This window comes from Protopterus annectens, chromosome 1.part2 (genome assembly GCF_019279795.1).
Source record: "Protopterus annectens isolate FY-2018-M chromosome 1.part2, PAN1.0, whole genome shotgun sequence".
Lineage (NCBI taxonomy): Eukaryota > Metazoa > Chordata > Ceratodontiformes > Protopteridae > Protopterus > Protopterus annectens.
The window spans coordinates 529,055,710-529,077,060 of NC_056727.1; the positions used below are offsets into that span (position 1 = coordinate 529,055,710).

The 21,351-nt window shown below is 38.9% G+C and overlaps 1 protein-coding gene across 4 annotated transcripts in view; it reads left to right on the plus strand.

Moving 5' to 3' along the window:
* DHX57 (DExH-box helicase 57) overlaps positions 1-21,351 on the plus strand; it is a 2,066,546-nt gene that overhangs the window by 1,094,520 nt on the left and 950,675 nt on the right. For all 4 annotated transcript variants that reach the window (XM_044057412.1, XM_044057439.1, XM_044057430.1 and 1 more), the window contains exon 14: positions 5,179-5,272. In XM_044057412.1, coding sequence (XP_043913347.1) covers positions 5,179-5,272 — 94 coding nt within the window. The remainder of the gene's footprint in view (positions 1-5,178; positions 5,273-21,351) is intronic.

Consider the following 21,351-nt stretch of genomic DNA (forward strand, 5'->3'; position numbering starts at 1 on the left):
ATAAAAGAACTGCTCAGCCTTTAGCCGCAGATTTCCCTCTTGCTGAATCCCCTGTTAAGTCCATTGGGAATCCCTAAGTCCAGTGCAGTCATGAAGAAGCTTGGACCACAGGATGATGAAGAGGCTTATCCAATGGCTGTTGAAACATGTAACTAGAGATAGCTGGCCCCAGGCTGATTGGGTTAGAATTCTATTGACCCACCTCACCAGAGATGACCTGAAAACTTACATAGATCTAGACAGCTGTAATGCACATGACTATCAGAAACTGAAACAAGACATTTTGGCAAAGACAGAGGCTTCACCTGAGGCACAGTTCCTTCGCTGTTGTAACTAAGCATTCAGAGTGAACAGACCATTAAGATCACACATTGCTGATTTAAAACATGTTACAAAACTGTGGCAAGAACCTCATGTAAATAGTGTAAGTAAAATTCTGGTCATTTCGGTTGCAGATAAATATGAGGTCTCTCCCTGTAACTTAAGAAAGGTGGTATCATGGAGACACTTTATCTTCAGAACAGCAAGTTGTGTGGCACAGCATTTGTTTCTAATTCAACATGCATACACAGAGATAAACTTTATTTTCAGAACAGCAAGTTGTGTTTCACAGCATTTGTTTCTAAGTCAATGTGCATACACAAAGAACTAAAGCCTTTACTCAAGTACACTTTTTTTTTTTGCATGTCACCACTATGTGGCATCTGTTTAAGCAATTTGTTTTAAATTCTTAAGAAAAGGGCAAAAGGCCACAGCCTGTCCCAGTAATGATAGCAATAATATGCTTATATAAAGTTAATTGTGATTATCAGTGTGGTAAATGCAGTGTACCTGAAGGTGTGCTTGTAGAATGTCATAATTAAGCAATAACCCATGCCTGGGTGTGGATAATGCTGGATCTATCACTGGTTGGTGTGGTTTGATCATGAGTGCAAAACCCAAGTGATCAAGCAAAGCCAGTTGTGGGTAAATCCAGCATTACCCTCACTCAGGAATGGGTTATTGCTCTTATGCAATGGCATTATTTAAGAAAGAAATTGGTTTCATTTCTTTAAATAATGTATTTGTATAAAAGCACTGTAGTGCTCCTCTGTGTTCTTCATTTTCTGATGTACTGCGAATGCATATGGGACTTCATTTTCACATACTTGTACAGTATATCATTGCAGTGCAGGGAGAGCAACTGAAAAGGGGGAATGTTGCTGATTTTTTTAACTGAGATTTTGTGAGGGACAGAGTAAATACAAGGCAAATCAGGTACACTTTCTTTTTTTTTTTTGCAGAACATACCTAATTTTTCATGTGTTATGACGATAGAAAAGTCTAACTGTTCAATGATACTTCAGCAGAAGTTTTTTCTATTGGTATATGTTTGATTTACAACAGGCAAACTGGTTGGGCTGTCCAGTCAACATGCACATCATTTTTGAGTAATAATGAACCATTATTGTATAATACTGAACTGGTAATCCCTAGAAGTGTAGTCTGCATTCTGTCACAGTGCTGTCTCTAAACTCATGAAGTATACTACTGTAGCACAATGATGTGAATTAATGGTACTGTTGGATTCAGGAAGCAAAATTGCACTGGTTAAAGTGCAGTGTGTTTACAAGTATAAAACAGCTACTGAGCAGAAAAAATGAAGTGGTATATATGTGTTGCAAGAAACAAGGATTACCCTATAACACAAGTAGAAATGTAGACTGTATTGGGTAAAGTGCTACATTCTGTAATTCTGCTAGCTGAGTCTGATTTGTCTCATGATGTGATCACTGGCCAATATTTCCCCACTTTTCTTTTTTGCACTGTTTAGCTCCCACTGCATGCTGATTATCAGCCCTCTCTCAACTAATTGATTCACTTGTTTCCTCTTCATTAGGGGTGAAAATTTGTCAAGAAGGGTGATCATTTAGGGAACTGTCAGGGGTGGTTTAAGATTTTTTTTCCCTATTCTGTAGCCCTCTGCCTCTGTATATGTTTCAGCTACACAAAGGAAGGTGGGGAGTGCAGTGGGTTGTCTGGATGTTCCCTCATTTCTGCAAGGAATGTCAACAAGCAACCGTACTCACCAACCTCAAAGTAGATGTGGTTTCCCCTGTCTCCTTTTTTAGAACTCAACTGTACCTGTGTGTTCTATGAGTGGGTATAACCCTCCATCTCCCTAAGAAAGGTGAGGGGGCTCCCTCCTTACTCCTGATGAAGGATTCATGCCAGCTTGAAAGCTTGAGTAATTGCAAAACCTGTGCTGGTCCTATAAAAGGTATTACATAATTTCTGTGTTCCAGTGTCTTTGTGTTTTCAGTTAGTGGACCAACACTACATTTATTTATCTTCTTGAGTATTCTCAAAAGATTGCTATTAAAATATTGAAGGAACTCAGTATAGACATTGACAAGAGAGATGGATTTTTTTCCAAAAGACTGTAGCAGTTAAAATTATAAAACAAGTCAGTTCAGAGACTGATGAAGAAAAGTCCCTAGTTAAGAAAACAGTAATTGAAATAGGTATAGAAACTGAGGCAAAGACACATGGATCTCATACTGAAGAAGAAAAAAGATTGAACAGAGTCTTAAGCTGCTCCCTGTTATAGCAAAGTAGAGAGAAAGCAAGAAACAGAAGATAGACTCTAAGGGAAAAGGACGAGAAGGGGAGACGACCAGTAACATGGTGGAGAATTGTTATCATGAGTTGCCCTTTATAGGGAGTAAAATAGATGAAGGGGAAAGGCCTTTACCAGTATTTGTAAGAGAAAAGACAGTGGCTTCCACTTCTTATTAGAATATTGAAGAAAATACTACCTTGGCTGACTTCCAGAAAAGACATATCAATTTGAAGAATGCTTAGTGTGATGATGGTGAGTTAAGCAGAGAGAGAGAGAGAAAACATTAAGAATTGGGTGGGGAGCCAATCACATTACGTACCCCTATTTTAATTAATAACAATAATAATAATAATAATAATTATTATCCTATTTTAATTTTATTTTATTTTAATACTTAATTTCATTTTGAACTATAACTGTTTACTACTATTGTTAAACAAAACCTACCTATACTTCTTGTAACTTGTAATTAATTGTTGTTTTTAATTGTTGTTTTTATTGTGGAGCTTTTCTCCCCGAGCCTCCGCTGAAAAAGGACCTCTGTCCAGTCTGATTTTCCTGGTCAACAAATGTAAATAAATAATAATAATAGTAAATAATAAATATTTTGAGTTAAGTTAACCTGCTATACAGGTGACCAAAAAGAGAGAGAGCAAATGCTAAGGCAGATATTCCTAAAACATTTTAGAACATGAAGTAAAATTAGCACACATTATTTTATGCGGTTAATTAGGCAGATGAAGGGCCAACAGTGAAGGGTTCATGGTAGCCTGAATAATACCTTATCACCAGGATAAAAACAGCTACAAATGCCAGGAATAATACATTTTGTGGACTTGTGCAACAGCTCATTATTATTTAGACAGAGCAGCAGGCTTGCAATGTAGGTCACACAACAGTTTGAAGGTAGTTGTGTCTGGTAATTTCAATGGTAGCTGTGTGATACAGCAATTTTAGCAGTTTTTAATTTACAGTTATTGGTTTTCATATGGTATTTTTAAACATATTTGCTTCTAGATAGCATAGTTATTTCTGGAATTCAGTTGTTCTGCAGCACTACCTTAAATTAGTGTGATTGTTGGTAGCTGCTTTTCTTTTATTTTTGAGTAGGTTTGCATTGCATTTTATGTGCAGTTTGATGCATGATGAACTAAAATAGAGGGAAGCTGTGGAAAGTACTCTTCGGTAAACTTGGTCTTTAGCTGAATGTTTGCAAAGCACACCACAAGTATTGGGTCATAAGGCATCTAAAATGTTAACAGAAAATTGAAATATGCAGCAGAAGTTCAGTGATAAATTGAACATAACATGCATGGAACAAAACTCTGGAAGAAAGTTCTGGAATGCACCACAGAACATTAAAAATGTCTTATGGGGCCTAGCAGTTCCCATACTCCTGGCATAATTAAATCTCTCCCCTCCAGCAAAAACAGCAAATCTTTAGCAAATTCAATCTGCTTCTCCAGCAAGTCATCTAACCTGTCACGGATGGTATGGGGGATATGAGAGGAATGTTGGTTTTATAAGAACTAAATGAAATCTAATTTGATTAAGGTGCTCATAACTATGGCCAATAAACTCTATCTAGCAGTAAAAGAAATACTGGCAATACCTTATGATGGTAATAGTATGTTTGCACATGTGCTAGCTAGTATTGATAGTCTACTGCATTGCCAAAACAATGTTTTTGTGTTGTACTTTTCATCATCATGACATTCTTTATGACATAGTTTTGGGTTTGTTTTGAAGGTGCCACTTCCAAACACCAGTTTTGGTAAGAGTGCCATGGTTAGAAAAAGGTTGATAACTACTGGTTGATTTGTTTGCATTATAGGTAATTTCTGGAACACAGGATTATACTTTTTTTCTTCCTTGCTGTCTGACTCCTGAAGGAATGTACTTCCTTACAGAGCAGTCATTGGGTAGGAGACCATCCTCTCCTATGCTAGTTCATGCATTTCTATCACTGGAAGGTAGCATAGCTGTCTGTAGATTAGGCAATGGTATGCACTACCCGTAGGCAAGCCATATAGCATACAGGTATCTAGAGTCTATTTAAGGTGACTTGCAGCATCCAGTTACGTGTGTTTTCAGTCTTCCAAGTAACAAGAACATAGTGATCATTTTATAGTAACAGTTGGCCTGTGTTATTTGTTTTTCTTACACAACTGTCTTTTGCTAGATATAATATTTTACAGTCTGATTGCTAGAGAATATTTTTTACTTTACAAAGACATGTTTTAAAAAAAGGATGTGGATTTAGTCTTATTTGAGATATTGGAATAACTGTACCCAAAGATAAATTTCTTAGAATCTATAATTGCCTAATCAGGAGCAGAAGCCATTTTCTGCCCCCAAACCAAGTTAAATTGATTAGATATTGCTTTTGTTGGTGCTGAATATATTTACCACATGTTAGGTGAACTTGATTTCTCATAATATACTCTGCTGTTATGTTGCTGAAAATGTTAGAAAAATCAGATGTTCTTTGTTTTAAATTGTTCCTGTTATAGAATCCATAGAGAATAGCCTTGCAGTTATTAAGCATGTAAAGTGTTTAAGTTTTTGTTTTTCAGGTGCCATCTTAATATTTATGCCAGGTTTGGCAGAAATCAAGTTACTTTATGAGCAGCTACAGTCAAATCCTCTTTTTAATAACAGGCGCAAGCGGTAAGTAATATTTGCTCACTGTGCTGCCAAATGGCTGTGTAACCATTTCAAATGTGATTGCCTTACATCTGCAGCTAGCTTCTATTTCCAAAAGCTGTTACACCACAATGTAATTTTGTTCTGTAAAAAAATTATTTTGTGATAGTTGTGTGCTACTGGCTACGTCATGTTCATTTATCTGCACTTTGCTAAACACCTGAAATTATATAGGCTTCTAAGTGGAAAACTGCTGATACATGCACATTTCCATAACCATAACAAATCATAACTGCATGTTAAAAATACTGTAAATACTATTAAAATCCCATGCCAAACAGTTAATTATACTTTGTAGATATGGAAACTACCCATGTGTATAAATGGAGCTTTACCAATTGAATGTGGAATTTTAGATCTTTAGAAGCTGGTTTTGAGCCTGCAGAAGAAAGTGACCTTGACTGCTACAACCCAAATAACCTAGCCCCGTGATTCAGTAACACCTACACTAAGCATGCACCGTTCTGAGTGAACAGAAAACACAGGAATAACTCACACCCTCTTCCTAATTTTAGTTTTCATACTGATTTTCTTGCAGCTTTAAATATTGACAGATTCATAAAGGTTACCATAAAGTGTAGACTACATGTACACTTAGTGTAATCTTTCTTAGTGACTAGAAAGCACAAAAAATGTGGTGGGATGTTCTTGAATACATTATTGTGTACAGTTAGTGTACACTTTGTTGAATCTGGCCCAGGTTTTCTTAGTGGATTAGCACCAGAGAAACCAGAGCAGGGGTTTGAGTGAACAGCTGTTGCTGGTGTGCCTTCTGGAGCAAGGTTGTTCTGTTCTGCCAAAGAAGAGTTACCTAAGGAAGATTCAGATGTGTGCTCCATGCACAGGGGCACTCAAGACCATAAACTTGCCTCAGAGTGTGTGCCATCTAATTAAGCTTTGTGGGTATGCAGAAGTATGCTCCTACACCGGAGCTCATTGTAGCCGGTATTACATATGAACTACACACACACACACAAACACACACACACACACATACATACATTTATATATATATATATATATATATATATATATATATATATATATTCATATATATATATATATATATATAAATAATATAGCATTACTATATGTATATATTATGTATTATATATGTGTATATGGTTTACTATCATAACACCGAATTGTAGGCTGCCGAATCTCACATGGTCGAAATGTCCTTCCTATCGACTTATATAGTCGAAAAATAAATAATCGAGTGCCATAGTTTCTAATTGCAGGGGATATTCGGCAAAACAGAATTCAACAATCCGCAAGCGATGAAATTGCTGGTTTGGATATCTGCTGACATAAGTTTCAGTCTTTTAAATAGTGTGAGTGCAACATACCATGGTTTTAGGGAGAAAAAAAGTAAAACCAAGTCTAACACAGTAACCGTAATACTCGTAGCTATGCAGTGCATCACTGAGGTAAAGTTACATGGTGTATTGTTCAAAGTGGAAATGATATGTTCAGCAGAAATGTTACATTTGCCGTACTTATGTGTACCACATACTATAAACGTCCCTAGCAATTTGCATTGCAGCTGTTAGTAGCATTTTAGTTGTATGTTGTTTCATATCTGCAGTGACTGCTTTCAATGTCAGTAACTATTGATTGGTAAGATGCAAAGCTCGATATCATAAAGTACAATTGGTGAATCTAGTTGCTATATGAGGTATAAATGTACACGTACTACTGTGCCTTATGATTATTGCAAATTTGTGTAGTAGTTGTAGTGGTGATGCACCTTTGAATTATAGTATGCACTGTATGTGTTCTTTTGGCAGGTCACTGACATAGCTGTAGAGTACTGGTCCAGGAAGAGTACAAGCTGTATACAATACTGTCAGTTCACAGAAAGGAAGGAGAATGCTGATGATTGAAGGCTATATGTGTATTACTTAGAGAATCAGGCTGGTGATAGGAAATATTGGTGGTGTTCCCTAAAGCAAAAGGAGAAGTGTAAGGGCAGATGTATTACTGTGGGGGTAGTGAAGGTGAAATATTGCAGAGAACCACTCCACATTTCCATGCACCTGACCCTGTTAAACCTGACTGTATCAGGGTAAAAGAAACAATAAAAAGGAGAGTTGAACAAACTACAGAGGATCCTTGCAGGGTTGTTTCAGAAGTACTGGCTATTACATCAACAGATGTCACCGTTGATATACCAAACACCACTGCATTGAAACAAATTGTTGTTAGAGCAAGAAACAAAGGCAAAGCAGCTGCATTTAATGATTTTACAGATCTAAGAAATCTAACTGCTGACATGTTACTTACTAAAAGTGGTAGTTTTGTAATTACGCATGATGGGGATGAGGGGCAAAGTCACTGAATAGTTGTCATTACAACAGTAAATAATCTGAAGATAATGTGTGACGCTGAGTTTATCATGGTTGATGGTACTTTTTCTATTAGCACAGTGGATTGTAAGCAAATATACAGTATACATTGCCCTCTCTCAGATGGTGAACATAGGAAGATTATTCCCGTGGTATATGCATTACTGTCTACGAAGAGTGAAATTTGCTTTGACTACTTTTGGAGAAATGTCATACGTCTGTGTAATGAAAACAGTGCGACCTTAGCACCACAAATGATTTTGAGCGACTTTGAAAAAGGGGCTGTGAATGCCATTACACAACACTTTCCAAACTCAGCAGCCAAGGGATGCTGGTTTCATTTCTGTCAAATTATATGGCGACAAATACAGAAACTACACTTGGCTGCTGAGTTTGGACAGAGTAGGTCATTCTCAGTTCTTTGTAAAGAAATACCAGCCTTAGCATTTCTAAAGCTGGAGGATATTTTCCCTACATTTCTTAGCATTGAGCATGACATGCCTGATATTGCTCAGCCTTTATGCACATTTTTCAAAGAGAATTATTTACTAGGTAAACCTAGAAGGTACAGGATGTGGGGTTGCACATCCTAAAGGATTCCACCACTGTTTGACTTAGTATTTTGGAGTCATAATGACACTTGCACAGAAGGTTTCCCTAGTTCACAAAATGCAGTTGAAGGCTGGCATTGTCATCTCCGTAGCCTTCTAGGTAGAAAGATATTGTACATTATGGATATATTACGTGTAATTCATTTGGAACAGAATCATGTTAAGGGCTTGGTTTCACAGTTATTACTCTCTGCACCTCCATCACCAAAAAGGAGACTTTTAGTGGAAAACGAAAATGCGTTCATAAAGCTGTTGACAAAAAGGGAAACCTTCACATGCAGAGGAGTCACTGAATTGGTTGCAAAACACTGTTCCTTTTAAGTCTTATTTGGAAATAGTAACTGGGATACTTGCAGTATACACGTGTCCTACACCGGTGAATTCAACACATTTTATTATGATCCATGTGGTATACTGGACTCTAAAAATGGATTTCACTACTTATGTTACTTATCATGTTGTGCATCAACTTAAAATTCATCTTGGAGTGCAAGAACTACACTCAGACTTAATGTTAACTGCTCATATACTACTGTATTTACGGTAATCTAGACTGCTAAGCATCGTGAGACTACAAACTGCCATTCTTCTGCTGAAATACATGTTCACATGCTATTTACTGGAAGGAGAGGTTTTGAATCATGTTATGCAGGGAGAGGACATGGAAACACACTCCGAGTTCGAAAATGTCGATTTCGACATTTTCTAAAAGTCCAATCGATATTTTGAATGTTCAGTATATTGAAAACCAACATTCTGGTTCGCAAATATGCAGTTTCGGCATTCTTACAGTTGGCTAACTGATAGTAAACCTGTGTATATATTATATATGTATATATATTTTATATATATATATGTATGTATATATATATATATATATATATATATATATCTATAAAATATAATATAAAGAGTGAGAGATTTAGATATAGCTAGGTATATATGCATATAAATAGTTATACACATATGCATTTAAAAATATCCTTCCCTTTCATTTTTTTTTCTGAACTCACACTGTCTGTTTCATTCAGAAGTTTATTTTGTTTTTTTGTTTGTCTTTTCGGCTTTTCCCGGTTAGGGGCCGCCACAGCGGAACTCCGGTCCGCTAATGATTGGCAGTAGATTTTTATGGTGCCGAGTTGCCAGCCCGACGCCCAACCTTTAACGAAGGCACGCCCATTCACGCATGTCTTTCAAACGTCACTTGACCGCGGGGAGGACATGCAGACTCCACACAGAAGGCACTCCAGCTGAGAATCGAACAGGAGAACCTCTTGCTGTGAGGCAACAATGCTACCGCTGCACCACCGTGGCTTCAGAAATTTATTTTGTAAAAACTAAAATATCCACTACTTGTTTAATCAAAAAAATTTAAACTATACATCATTTCTGCCTATCTTTTAAGATATTAAATTCTTTATTTTATTCTTTTTTACATTCTTGTTTAATCTTTCTTGTTCTCATTCCGTATTTGTGCAATCATCAAAGCAATTTTACACCAGGTATCCATGCAGAGGAGTCTGGGCAGTGAATACCTTCCTAATCCCCTTTGGCCAGCAGGGGTTGTATGTACTTATGCATGCATGCATGCATGCATGCTTGTATATATGTCATTCCCACTACTTTTGGAGTGCTTCTATAAGTAAAAAAGAAAAGGATTAGGCTTGTTCTAGTAGTACCACTGTGGCCAAGACAACCCTCTTCTCCCAGCTAGTTTAAATGGGTAGGGGGTGACCACTGCTCTTTCTAAGACTTTGCACTGTACCAACACAAGAAGAGAGGGGTCCATGGTACACTAGAACCTTAAACATTTCAAGGTAGTAGCTTGTTTGATCTCAGCCTTGTCTCCCTTTGAGACTACTTCCTTAGTGGGGTAGGTTGTATTCTGTTGGAGGCCAGAAAGCCTAAAAGTAGTAAATCTTACCTGACTAAATTAAAACGTGCTTTCATTGTGGTGAACCTGGACCAATAACTGACTACAATCCAGAGTTACTCCTATGAAAGTAATACTGAAGTACCTGTGTAATTTTTTTCTGTGAGTTGACTGGCTTACATTTAGCTCAGTTAAGGTGAACTTGTCAGCCTTCACAGCTAGCCTCCCCATTAACCCCTTTTGGAATCTGTTTTGCCAGTCAAATACAACATACATCTTGAAATTAGTCCTTCATCTGTCAACATATAGAAAGCCTATTCCTCTTCCTTGTGACCTGAACTTTACCTTAGAGATATTGGGACTTTCTCCCTTTGAGCCAGCCATTTCTGCAGCCAGAGTGTGTTTGTTTTGAAAGGTCTTATTCTCACTGGCCTTCAACAGTGCCAAAAGAATTTCTGACCTCCAAGCTTTGATGAGCAATTAACCGTGTATACTGTTTTACAAGGTCTGTGTGGCACTTGAGAGTAACCACTCCTACATGCCTAAGGTGCTCTTAGTGTCAATAATAAATTAAACCATTTAATTTCCAGTTTTTGTTCTGTACCACAGAACAAGGGGGAAATATTTTTGTATGTAATGGATGTGCACTGATATCTACAGCAGAGTTGTGATGTTATGAGGTAGTGCTGTCTGTGCCAGGGAGAGTAGGGCAGTACATGTGTACATATGCCAGCTGGAGTTTTGTAAAGAATTTTATGTTATTTGACTATCACACTGATTTGTACAGATGTTTTAATTAAAATATATTTGTAAAGTTAATGTTAAAAATGCATCAACAGTAGGTCCTGATGGACAGAAAAAATGTATGCATGTATATTAGGTTGTATTGTTGTAACTGATCAAATGTGCATCTTTATCAGAGAACCCTGGAAGGGAAAGTTTGAAATTGTGTTATAGCTTTCAGATGCTGCCACAGATCTTAGCAAAGTTCTTTGTGTATTGTACCAGAGTCGGGTGACCAGAGGTGATGTCATCCTCTAAACAGCATCTGGTTTCTTTAGAATTCTCGCAGCAGCACTTTGGAACCTGACAGGAAAGTTTTCTGACCAGATATACGTCTCACACATCCACAGAGGCCAAGAGAGACATCATCTGGCTTTTGCTGTGGCAAGACACTCAGCACACATCAGCTTGCCTTGCTTTGCTTTAGTAAGTAATTAGGGAACAGTAATTCTTTATTTAGTCAGGGACATTTAGTGAGAATAATTTAGTATTGTTTCCTGCATCTGTGAGAAACTATCCAACTGTATTATTCTTTATATCTCCATGGTTGAAAACTCTGTTAGTTTCTTGTATTCATTATTCTCCTGTTTTCTGTTTTATTATTTATCATTAAATATTTTAATACCTTTCATTATGGATGGTCCTTTAGAGAATACTTTTAACATCTGGGGAGTACTTATGCTTGTTTTAGTGAGACTGTGGCCACTTCTGAAAGCCGTGATGCTTTGGTCACACCCTACCATTTGTATTAGTACTAATTTTACCCTTTGTAAGAGGATCAGGGTAGCTGACTGATGGCAGCATGATTACCCCAGAGTCTGGGCAGAAAGGGCCACATATAGTAAATCTGTGCCAGCTTTTCCCATGTGTGTGAAACTCAAATATCCAACTGTGTGCGTCAGCTGCTGGGAACAGGGACAACAGGGCTCTAAAGTGGGCAGTGTGGAGTTTTATGTGTTCCTGGAGAGAGAGAAATAATTCAGCCCCAGGTCTGGAGCATGCTTCCTGTGTGCTCTTAGGGGAAATTATGCTTCATGCTGGGAGCTACTTCTGAAAATATTGTGCGAATCCAACTTTGCTTTTAGTGACCATCCCTCACCAGAGTCAGTGGTGAGGATTGAGTCTCTTAGATTGCTGGCCCAGAGTAGGGACCCATCATAAGAGTAAAAAAGTAAATTATGACTGACAGAATTGAGAGAGCATGGCAGATCAATTTCTAAGTAGTGTTCACCCATATTGCTGGCCATTCACATTACATTCTGTTATGATCACTATGATAACACATTGGAAGGGAAGATTAGAACTTATTCTACAAGAGAAGATGTTGCAACTGTAACCTTCTTTAAGAATGTTTAAGCTTACGAGTATCTATAAAATTATTACCTGGATGACCATCTATACTTTTCTAAAGACTGCAGGTTAAACAGTCTAGAAGCAGAGCAAGTTTTGTCACTGCTGTTCTAAAGATCATGTTGTATTCTTTTGCCTGGGTCTTTGCTAAAGCTATCCCCAATAAAACACTGAAAAGGTGGAGTAAAGGCAAAGATGGAAAATCACAAAAAAGAAATACAGTAACCGAACCACACTTTAAATATATCACTACAGCACCTGGTGAATTAGAATACACTTTTATTAATAAAGCTTTATTATACAATGATTCCCTATTACTATCGGGAAACGTGCACACTGATTGGCCCAGCCCAACCAGCGTGCCCGTTGTAAATCCCACAATATTCCAATGGAAAAAGGTCTGGTCTTCCGGACGTTTTTCCATTGGTATAAAGTGCCCCAAAACCTTTTTTTTTTTTTTTTTTTTTTTTTTACAATTAGAAAACGGAGCAATGGAGACTTTCTTTTCTCCATTGCTTCCGTTTCAAAGCATTGATGTACTGGGTATGTGTGGGAATGCAAGTCCCATAAACATGCACAGTACATCAAAACGAACAAGCAGTGTACCACAACCGGTGGAAGAACAGTAATCCGCTGTTATACAAAGACATTATTTAAGAAAAGTAAGTATTTTTTTTCTTAAATAATGTCATTGTATAATAGCAATAACTGACTCCGTGGTTGTGGTATATTGAAGATTTACCCACGGTTGCCTTTGTTTAATCACTCAGCCTTCGCCCTCGTGATTAAACCACACCAACCGTGGGTAAATCTTCAATATACCACACCACGTCGTCTGTTATTGCTTTATTATATTCTAATTCGTTGGGTGCTGTGGTGATCTGTTTAAAGTGCGTTTTTAGAGGCAAAGCTATCCCCAAACAAGTACCAAACTGGTTTTACCACTTCTTCCAAGGTACAAGGAATTAAATTACAGCAGTGATCTTAGTTGAACAAAGTTTGCTGTGTGAACATGTTCTCCAGTAAAAGTAGCTGTTCAAGTAGTAAGATCACTGTTACTGTATGCGATCCAGTCTGCTAATTTCCTTCATTTTGATGCACCCCTGGCTTCAGTACACATTGGCGGTTAGATGAAGAATTTTTGTTTGCCCTCAGAGTTTTCCTTCCACTCTACCTTTTTTGTCTTCCTGAGCTTTTTGCCAGAATCATCTTTCAGGGTTAGTGTCAGAGTTTGGCAACAAAGTTATCTCAGGTTCTATAGCCACAATTAGTGAGTTTTCCTTAAAAAAGAACATAAAATGCTGCACTGGTCTGTCTTTTTTACTGAAACACCATAGAAGCCCTGATGCACTTTGGGGGTGTACTAAATTCTGGATGTCAGTCAAGAATGACAGATGTCCATCTGCATGTCATTCACTAGAATAAAAAAATTACATTTCAGTGGGGATCTTAATATTCAAACATGTAATTTTGTGGTGAGCATATACACTTAGTTGATTCTTCTTTATTTCATAACTTATAGGACGCATTCTCATTCACTGGTTTGAGGCAAACTGTCAGGTGCAGAGGCTTTATACAAGGGCATTGTTATCAAAACCATGCACAACTGAGGATGGGAACTTATGAAAAAAAATAACTACTGAATTGTGATGACAGAGAGGATGAACCCAGAAAGATGTTCACCAAGGAGTATCACCTCATAGAGAAGCTGATATAGTAAAATAATATATGATCTGATGTTGTCTGTTCCATCCATTCCTCAATGATTATGGTCTTCAAATCCAACCTCAGATCTGGCTTTGGCCACATTAGACTTCATGATCCATAGCTCAGGCTCTTCCCCTTACCGATAATCCCCTACTGTCTCCAACATTACCTAAGATCCCATTTGCTGCTCATCAAGAACAGACGCGGTTCCTCCTTAAGGCTCACCTAAGATAAGTGCTTTGATAGAAATTATTGTGTTTCTAATTTTCTTGTAGTACTTAAGTGGTATTTTTGTCAGCATTAGTTTACTTCTGTTTTTCCTTATGTAACCCTAAACCCTTTCTGCCGTAGAATCTAAACTCTTTCTGTTATATTCATACAGTTCTCTGCTGACCAAAGGTCCTTCTGTTGAAACCAAAAGGGGGGTAAGAAGCTGTGCTTCAAGAAGTGCGAAGGTTTTTCTTCTGAAACTCCTGGATATAGGGCCCTTATGAGGCAGAGGGCAAGAGTTGTAACAGTGGGCATCACCCTCAAGGCAGAGGAGGCCCCCCAAAAAATGGCTTCAAGGATCCTTTCTCTGAGAGACCTTAACAGTGCTCCTGAATGGTTGTCTGGCGGCAGTCAGTGAGTGCTTGTCTCTGCTTCCAGAAGCCTTGACATCCATCACCGAAGAAATCTGGGTGCTGAGAATCATAACCAGGGACTAGTCCATTCCCTTTCTTTATCCCCCCCCCCTTCAACACGGAAACCCCCAACATGCCACCTTTTCAAATGAAGAAAGCCACCATAGAGTTAAAAAAGCAGCTAGACAAGCGAGTCATTCAAGAGGTCCCACCACACAAACATGGATCTGGAATTTACTCAAGGTTCTTTTTGGTGCCAAAGAAAAATGGAGACCTCAGGCCAATTTTGGACCTTAGTCACCTCAACTAATATGTCAAACACATGAACCCAGATGGTCACTTGATGAGGAAAGATGATTGGATGTGCTCAGTAGACTTTTGGGATGTATACTACCACATTATCATGGACAGACAGTCCAGAAAGTTTCTCTGTTTCCAGCTGGGAGAAACTCATTTTCAGTTCAGAGCCCTGCCCTTTGTTCTCACCACAGCCCCCAGCTGTTCAAGTGTATATCAGTCGCCACAGATCACCTTAGACTGCATAGGTTCCAGGTGTTCTTGTAGCTAGACGACTGGCTCATTACCGCTGCTATCAATTCTGTTATCATCCAGGCCAGGGACTGTCTGCTCAGACATTGGAATTCATAGGTGCCCATCTAGATAAAACAACCAGGATAGCAAAGCACCCCAACAGCAGATTGTCCACACTGCAAACCCAGGCAGTAAAGGTTCTGTCCTGTCCATTACCATTACCACCATCCAGATTGGTTCTCCAGCTTCTGGGGTTGATGGCAGCATCCATCACCTTTGTCTCTCTGGCCATAAACTACATGAGAATTCAGCAATGGACACTTAAGGTACAGTGGTTCATCAGTTATCAACTTATGACCTTTTAAGTTCATCTTACTAACATGTGCAGGACACACACAATGTGGTGGATCCAGTAGTCTCCCAAGGTATCTTAAGGGCAACTATTTGTATTCCCCTCCTGCAAAGCCACTGTGACCTCTGATGCTTCCCATTTAGGATGGAAGATCATTATGTGGGGAAGACAGTCCAAGGTATCTGTTCTCCTGAAGAGGCCAGTCTCCACATAATTGTTCTGTAGATGAGGACAGTTCTCCCAGCATTGTAGGCCTTTCAGGATGTCCTGCCTCTAGGGATAATTTCTATCCAGATGACTACATGTCGGTCATCAGTAGGGAACCCATTGCTATCTGTTAATGTAGAGAACTGATGAGTGTGTGGAAGTGGGCAATATCATCTGATTGCTTTCTGATAGCAATGCATATACTGGGGAAATCCAGTGTTCTGGCTGGGAGGTTGAGCAGGTTTATCCTCCTACCGCATGAGCGGTCCCTCAATCCTACAGTGGTGGAACAGGTTTATTTTGTCAATGACCACGCTTTTTTTTTTGACCATGTTGTGATCTTTTTGCCTCTCCCACAAAACCAAATGGAGCAAGTTCTTTGCCTTTATCCTCCCAGAGTAGGAGATACTGAGGGATGCTCTGATGTATGTTTGCCGCTCAAAGTCTTCTGTATGCCTTTCTCTTTCTCCTCTAATTCTAAAGTTTCTACAGAGAGCTTCAGAAAGGAAGATAACAGTCATCCCAGTTACCCCTTTCTGGCTACAGCAGGTATAGTTTCCCTTTCTCTAGCCTTATTTAAATCATCCTCCCTGGGTGCTTGATCATGATCAAGAACCTCTCTCTCACCTATTCGGTTCAACTCATCTGGATTTTCAGACCCTCAGGTTTCTTGGTTTCTCCACTTTCAGTGTTGGTTACTCAGTCCAGGCTGTCTTCCCCAGTAATCCACATTCTTATTTCTTCTCAGAGAGCATCTACTAGGAAAATTTACAAAAGTAATTTGAAAAGACTTTTGATTTGGGCCTCCCAAAGGAACCCTGGATACCCTTTCAGCTCTTCTTCCTGCAGTCTTACATTTTCTGGCATCCATTCTCCAAGCAGCAGCCAGTTATTCTAGTAAGATCCAGCTAGCAGCTATTCCCAATTTTCTTGGTGGAGAGAACCATGTGACAATAACTTCCCTTAGACTTACCAGGGCTTTCAGGAGGCACACCTTGTTGCTCAGACCCCCCCCCCCCCAGGACACTACTCCTCCTTGGGATACAACTGTCTTGCTTCAGACCTTTACCCAACCTCCCTTTGAATCTGCTGCCAGAACGGGCAGAGAGTTTTGTTACTTGGAAAATGATTTTTCTAGTGGCAATAACTTCAGCATGGAGAGTTTCAGGGCTACATGCCCTATCTGCAAGCCACATTTAATAATTTTTCACAAAGATTGGGTGCCCCTCAGAATTAATCCATCCTTTGTTCCTAAAGTAGCATGTGAAGCCTTATTAAACCAATCCATTAAACTTCCAGTTTTCTTTCTTAATTTCTCCATTAAAGGAGAATATATGCTGCACTTGCAGGATGTGCATCATCAACTTTGCTTCTACCTTCGTCATACCAAATCCTTCAGGAACACAAATCAGCTATATAAATGATAAAAACAAACCAATGTGTTCCACAGTGAAGCAGTCCTTTAATATTGTAATGTAAAAATAAATAAAATAAAATAAATAGCATCTCAAGACTAAGCACTTTCGCCTGCTATTATCCAGGCATCATCAGAGTCATGTAGGTACTTACAACAGTCATATGAAATACAAGTTGACATCATCTCCTGTGTGTGTTTTTGCCAATTAAACAAATTGTTAAAATAAATATATATATTGAGATTGAATGGCAGGGTTAGACCTGGCATAAATGGTACCATTTCTGCGACTAGCATTTTGAAAAAAAGAGCAAAATGCATTTGAATAGGTTTATGGCTTTATAAGCTTAGCAAAAGCAATGTATGTCCCTATACTAACTGTTTTAATGAAACAGGTTTAAAACAGGTTTATTTACACATTTTTAATGTTTTAACATATTAACATAAAAGGTGTAGCATTTACATATGCATAAAGATTTATAAAGGTGCAGTTAATGTAATAAGGCACTAATTGTTGCAAAAGATGCAGATTTTATATATTTAGTTTAACAATTTGTTTAATTGGCAAAAACACACAGGAGATTATGTCAGCTTGTATTTCATATATATATATATATATATATATATATATATATATATATATATATATGACTGTTGTAAGTACCTACATGACTCTGATGATGCCTGAATAGCAGCAGGTGGAAGCACTTAGTCTGAGGTGCTATTTATTTTATTTTATTTTTTACATTACAATACTAAAGGACAGCTTCACTGTGGAACACTGTTTGTTTTTGTCATTTTTATCATGTTTACCACATCATTTTACAAATAGTGGTTACATTTCCACAAATCAACTATATGTTTCCTAAAGCCAAAAGAGCCAAAGAGTTTCCAAAGTTTCCTTATCTAGACAGCTATTTGATTGTATTTTTCAAGTATATAGAGGCAAAGGCTTGATCTTGCCCAAACCAGTCATGGCTCATTGCACTAGGTCTGTCTCAGCCTTCTTTTCCACTGCCTCAATTGATGACAGTTGTGGGAAATCCACTTGGTCTAATGTTCACACATTTATTTCTTAGTATAAGCTGGATATGATCTCCTGGAACAGTGCAGTCTTTGCTTCAGCTGTCCTCCAAAATATCCTTCCATGAGACTACCCCAAGGTCTGAATAGCTGGGGATTCTGTCCCATCCATTGAGGAATGGATTGAACAGACATCAGAAACAAAAGTTATGTACCTACCATAATGATAGATCTGTGTTGTCTACGTTTGTCCTTCCTCAGCTTTAACTTTCCCCTTTCCATTTTTTTTAAGATAGTACCCTTGGTTTCTGGTATGACAGTATGCTCTTTGTCGCTCTTTCGTCTCTGTTACAAATAATAAAAAGGCTCGGGGGGGGGTTTATTTAGATGCTTTACTATGCAGAAACACATCAGGATGGATAACAGTATCTTTAAATACGACCAAACTAACTAACAAACTGAGCTTACATACATACATGCTTCTATCTCAACAGCTAACTATAAAATGGCAGTCTGACCTGCATGTGCTCAGTATTTATACACTTGTTCAAGCCCTTGGATAGCTTCTTAAAGGTATATAGACATGCATATGGATCTACATACGCCCTCTTAAAAGATTGCCCTTTATGTAAAACAATGTTAGAGCTAGACATGCATTACTATATATATTGGAAACAAAACACAATGTTCATGTCCAAGTTGCTTCATATCTACTGAAAGGTTTAGAGGTTCGACCATATCTCATAATATAATAGTTAGGACTATGTTCAGCAATAGGGACAGTCTGCAGTGTGCACCAGATAACTCACTCTGATTTAAAGACTCTTTCACACAGGCTATTTGCTGTGGTGTAGACTCGGACACTGATCTCAAATGTTTCTGATTCCTCCTGAAGATTCCTCCCTCCAATTCTACAGTGTACAATCTTGGCTGTGGACCATTATTCTTCTTGACACCAATCCTGTTGTAACTTTTGGACATTTGCATCCTTACCACCTCTCCTTTTTGTAATGGATTGAGCATTCTGCTGGTCTTATCGTAGTAGGACTTCTGGGTTAGGCGTTTCTTTAACATATTGGCTTTGACTGATCTGTTATTCTTGACACGTGGAACCAACAGTTGACTACTGATTGGTAAGTAATGTGGTTCTAACAGAAGTCTCTGAGCAGGTGAATCAAGATGTTTGTCTCTGGGAACATTTCTGAGATTTAAGAGATTCAGAAAAACATCACTATTATCTCGCTTTGACTTCTCAAGTAACTGTTTTTCACTTTGCACTGCACCTTCTGCTAAACCATTTGACTGCGGGTATTCTGGACAACTAATGACATAAGTCATATCCCATTCTTCAGCAAATCCTTTGAACTTTTGGCTTGTAAACTGCATACCATTGTCAGAAATTACTTTGTGTGGTGATCCATGAGTTGCAAAATGATGATGTTCTTCATTCCACATTGCTGCAGTCCTAACTATTGGGGTAGTCCGCTGTCCAGTCGGCCCGAATACCAAAGTATATGGCTGACGTCGGTCAGGGCGCATTAGACTGACGTCAGTACGTCAGGGTACTAATGCGCATGACCGACGTCATATCCCCAGTCTTTTTTGCCGCATGGTCCGATGCAGAAGCAATTTTGCGAGTGCAGGTTGGCGTTCTGAAAGTTTCTGAAGTCAGAGTTTCAGACCGAATCAAAGTTGGCTAAGTACCCCGTTGGGGAATATTTTGTTTTTTTCTTGCCTCAGTATTTAACCGGATGTCAGAAAAAGTGAATAACTGTATTTCTTGTGGGAAACAGATACCTCATAGGGATTACCATACTTTGTGTATACCTTGTTTAGGGCCTGAGCACGGCGTTGTTGGATGCGCTCTTGTGCTAGTTTTAACAAACGCACTATTAAGAGAAGGTTAGACTGTGCCAGGTTAGTGTTTGGGAAGCGTTGTAATTATAAAATGCCGTCGGATGCTCCGGCACCGGCTTCGGCTAAAAAACGCAAAGATAAAGCAGCAAAGCCTAGGGTGGAGGAACCGACAGTCCCAGACGTCGGTTCTTTGGAAGGCTCAGTGGAGCCGGAGGTTTTGCCAGGTGTCTCTTTGGAGTCTCAGGAAGAGACTTTACTGTTACAGGATGTATCCTCTCAGGAAGTAGGCCAGGCTGAGGGGGCTTCTCAGGTGGCTGTTCTTCCCTCTCTTCCTAAGGTGGTTAGAGCCTCTCCTTCAGTTTCCAAGGCTTCCTTGAGGGGCAGGCCAAGTTTAGCTTCTGTGGGGGTTTCTCCTAGTACTTCAGGATCTTTGCCTAAGAAACATGTGCTTAAAATGGCAGAGGATTTGATTACTATGATTAGGGGTTCTATGCCCCCTCCTGATAAGAGGCCTAGGGTGGAACCTGAGTTTGAGAGTTTTGAGCAATGCTCGGAGGCTTCGGAGTCTTGGCTGAAGACTTGCAGGAGTACCCTCCTTATTCTGATTCTGATGTGGATGATTCTACTCCTTCTGCTTCTCCTCCTGAGGATTTTTCATTTTCAGAGACTCTGCATTCCATGAGGGAGCATTTTAAATGGGAAGGTCAAGATTTCTCTGATTCCAGGAAAAGGCTTAGGGAATTCTTGTTTTTACCCCAGCATAGGCCTTTAGCTATACCTCCTGTTTTGAATGTGGTAGAAGATGTGTTTGCAGAGGCTTCCCTGAATCCTGATTCTTTGCCTCCTGCCCCAGTTAAACCGGATAGGTATTATAGGGTGCCTGAAGCTCATAAGTATCTTTTTAAGAGTCCTAGGGCAGACCCAGAAACTGTCTCTCAAGGGCCTAAAGGTGTGAAGGCCTCAGTTGTTAAAAATCCTGTCCCTCCTGATAAAGAGGCAAGGGCTTTGGATAGATGGGGAAAGAAAGTGTATACTTCTTCCACTTTAGCCATGAGGGCGTTGAATTGTCAGTTTCACATGTTAAAATATCAGAATTATCTTCTTTCACAGTTGAAATCTAAGGTGGATGCTCTGGCTGAAGGTATTGAGTGTAAAGAGTTGCAGGATTTAGTTCATGTGTATGAACAAGTAGGTAAACATTCTTTGCAGTGTGGTTTTGATGCTGTGCAGGCCTCCTCCAGGGTGGCTGCCACTGGTTCTGTTCTTCGTAGGCACGCCTGGCTGAGAGATCAGAATTTAGCTGAGCATGTTAAGACAAGGATTTTGGATGCTCCTTTACAGTCTGATGTGTTGTTTGGTTCGCC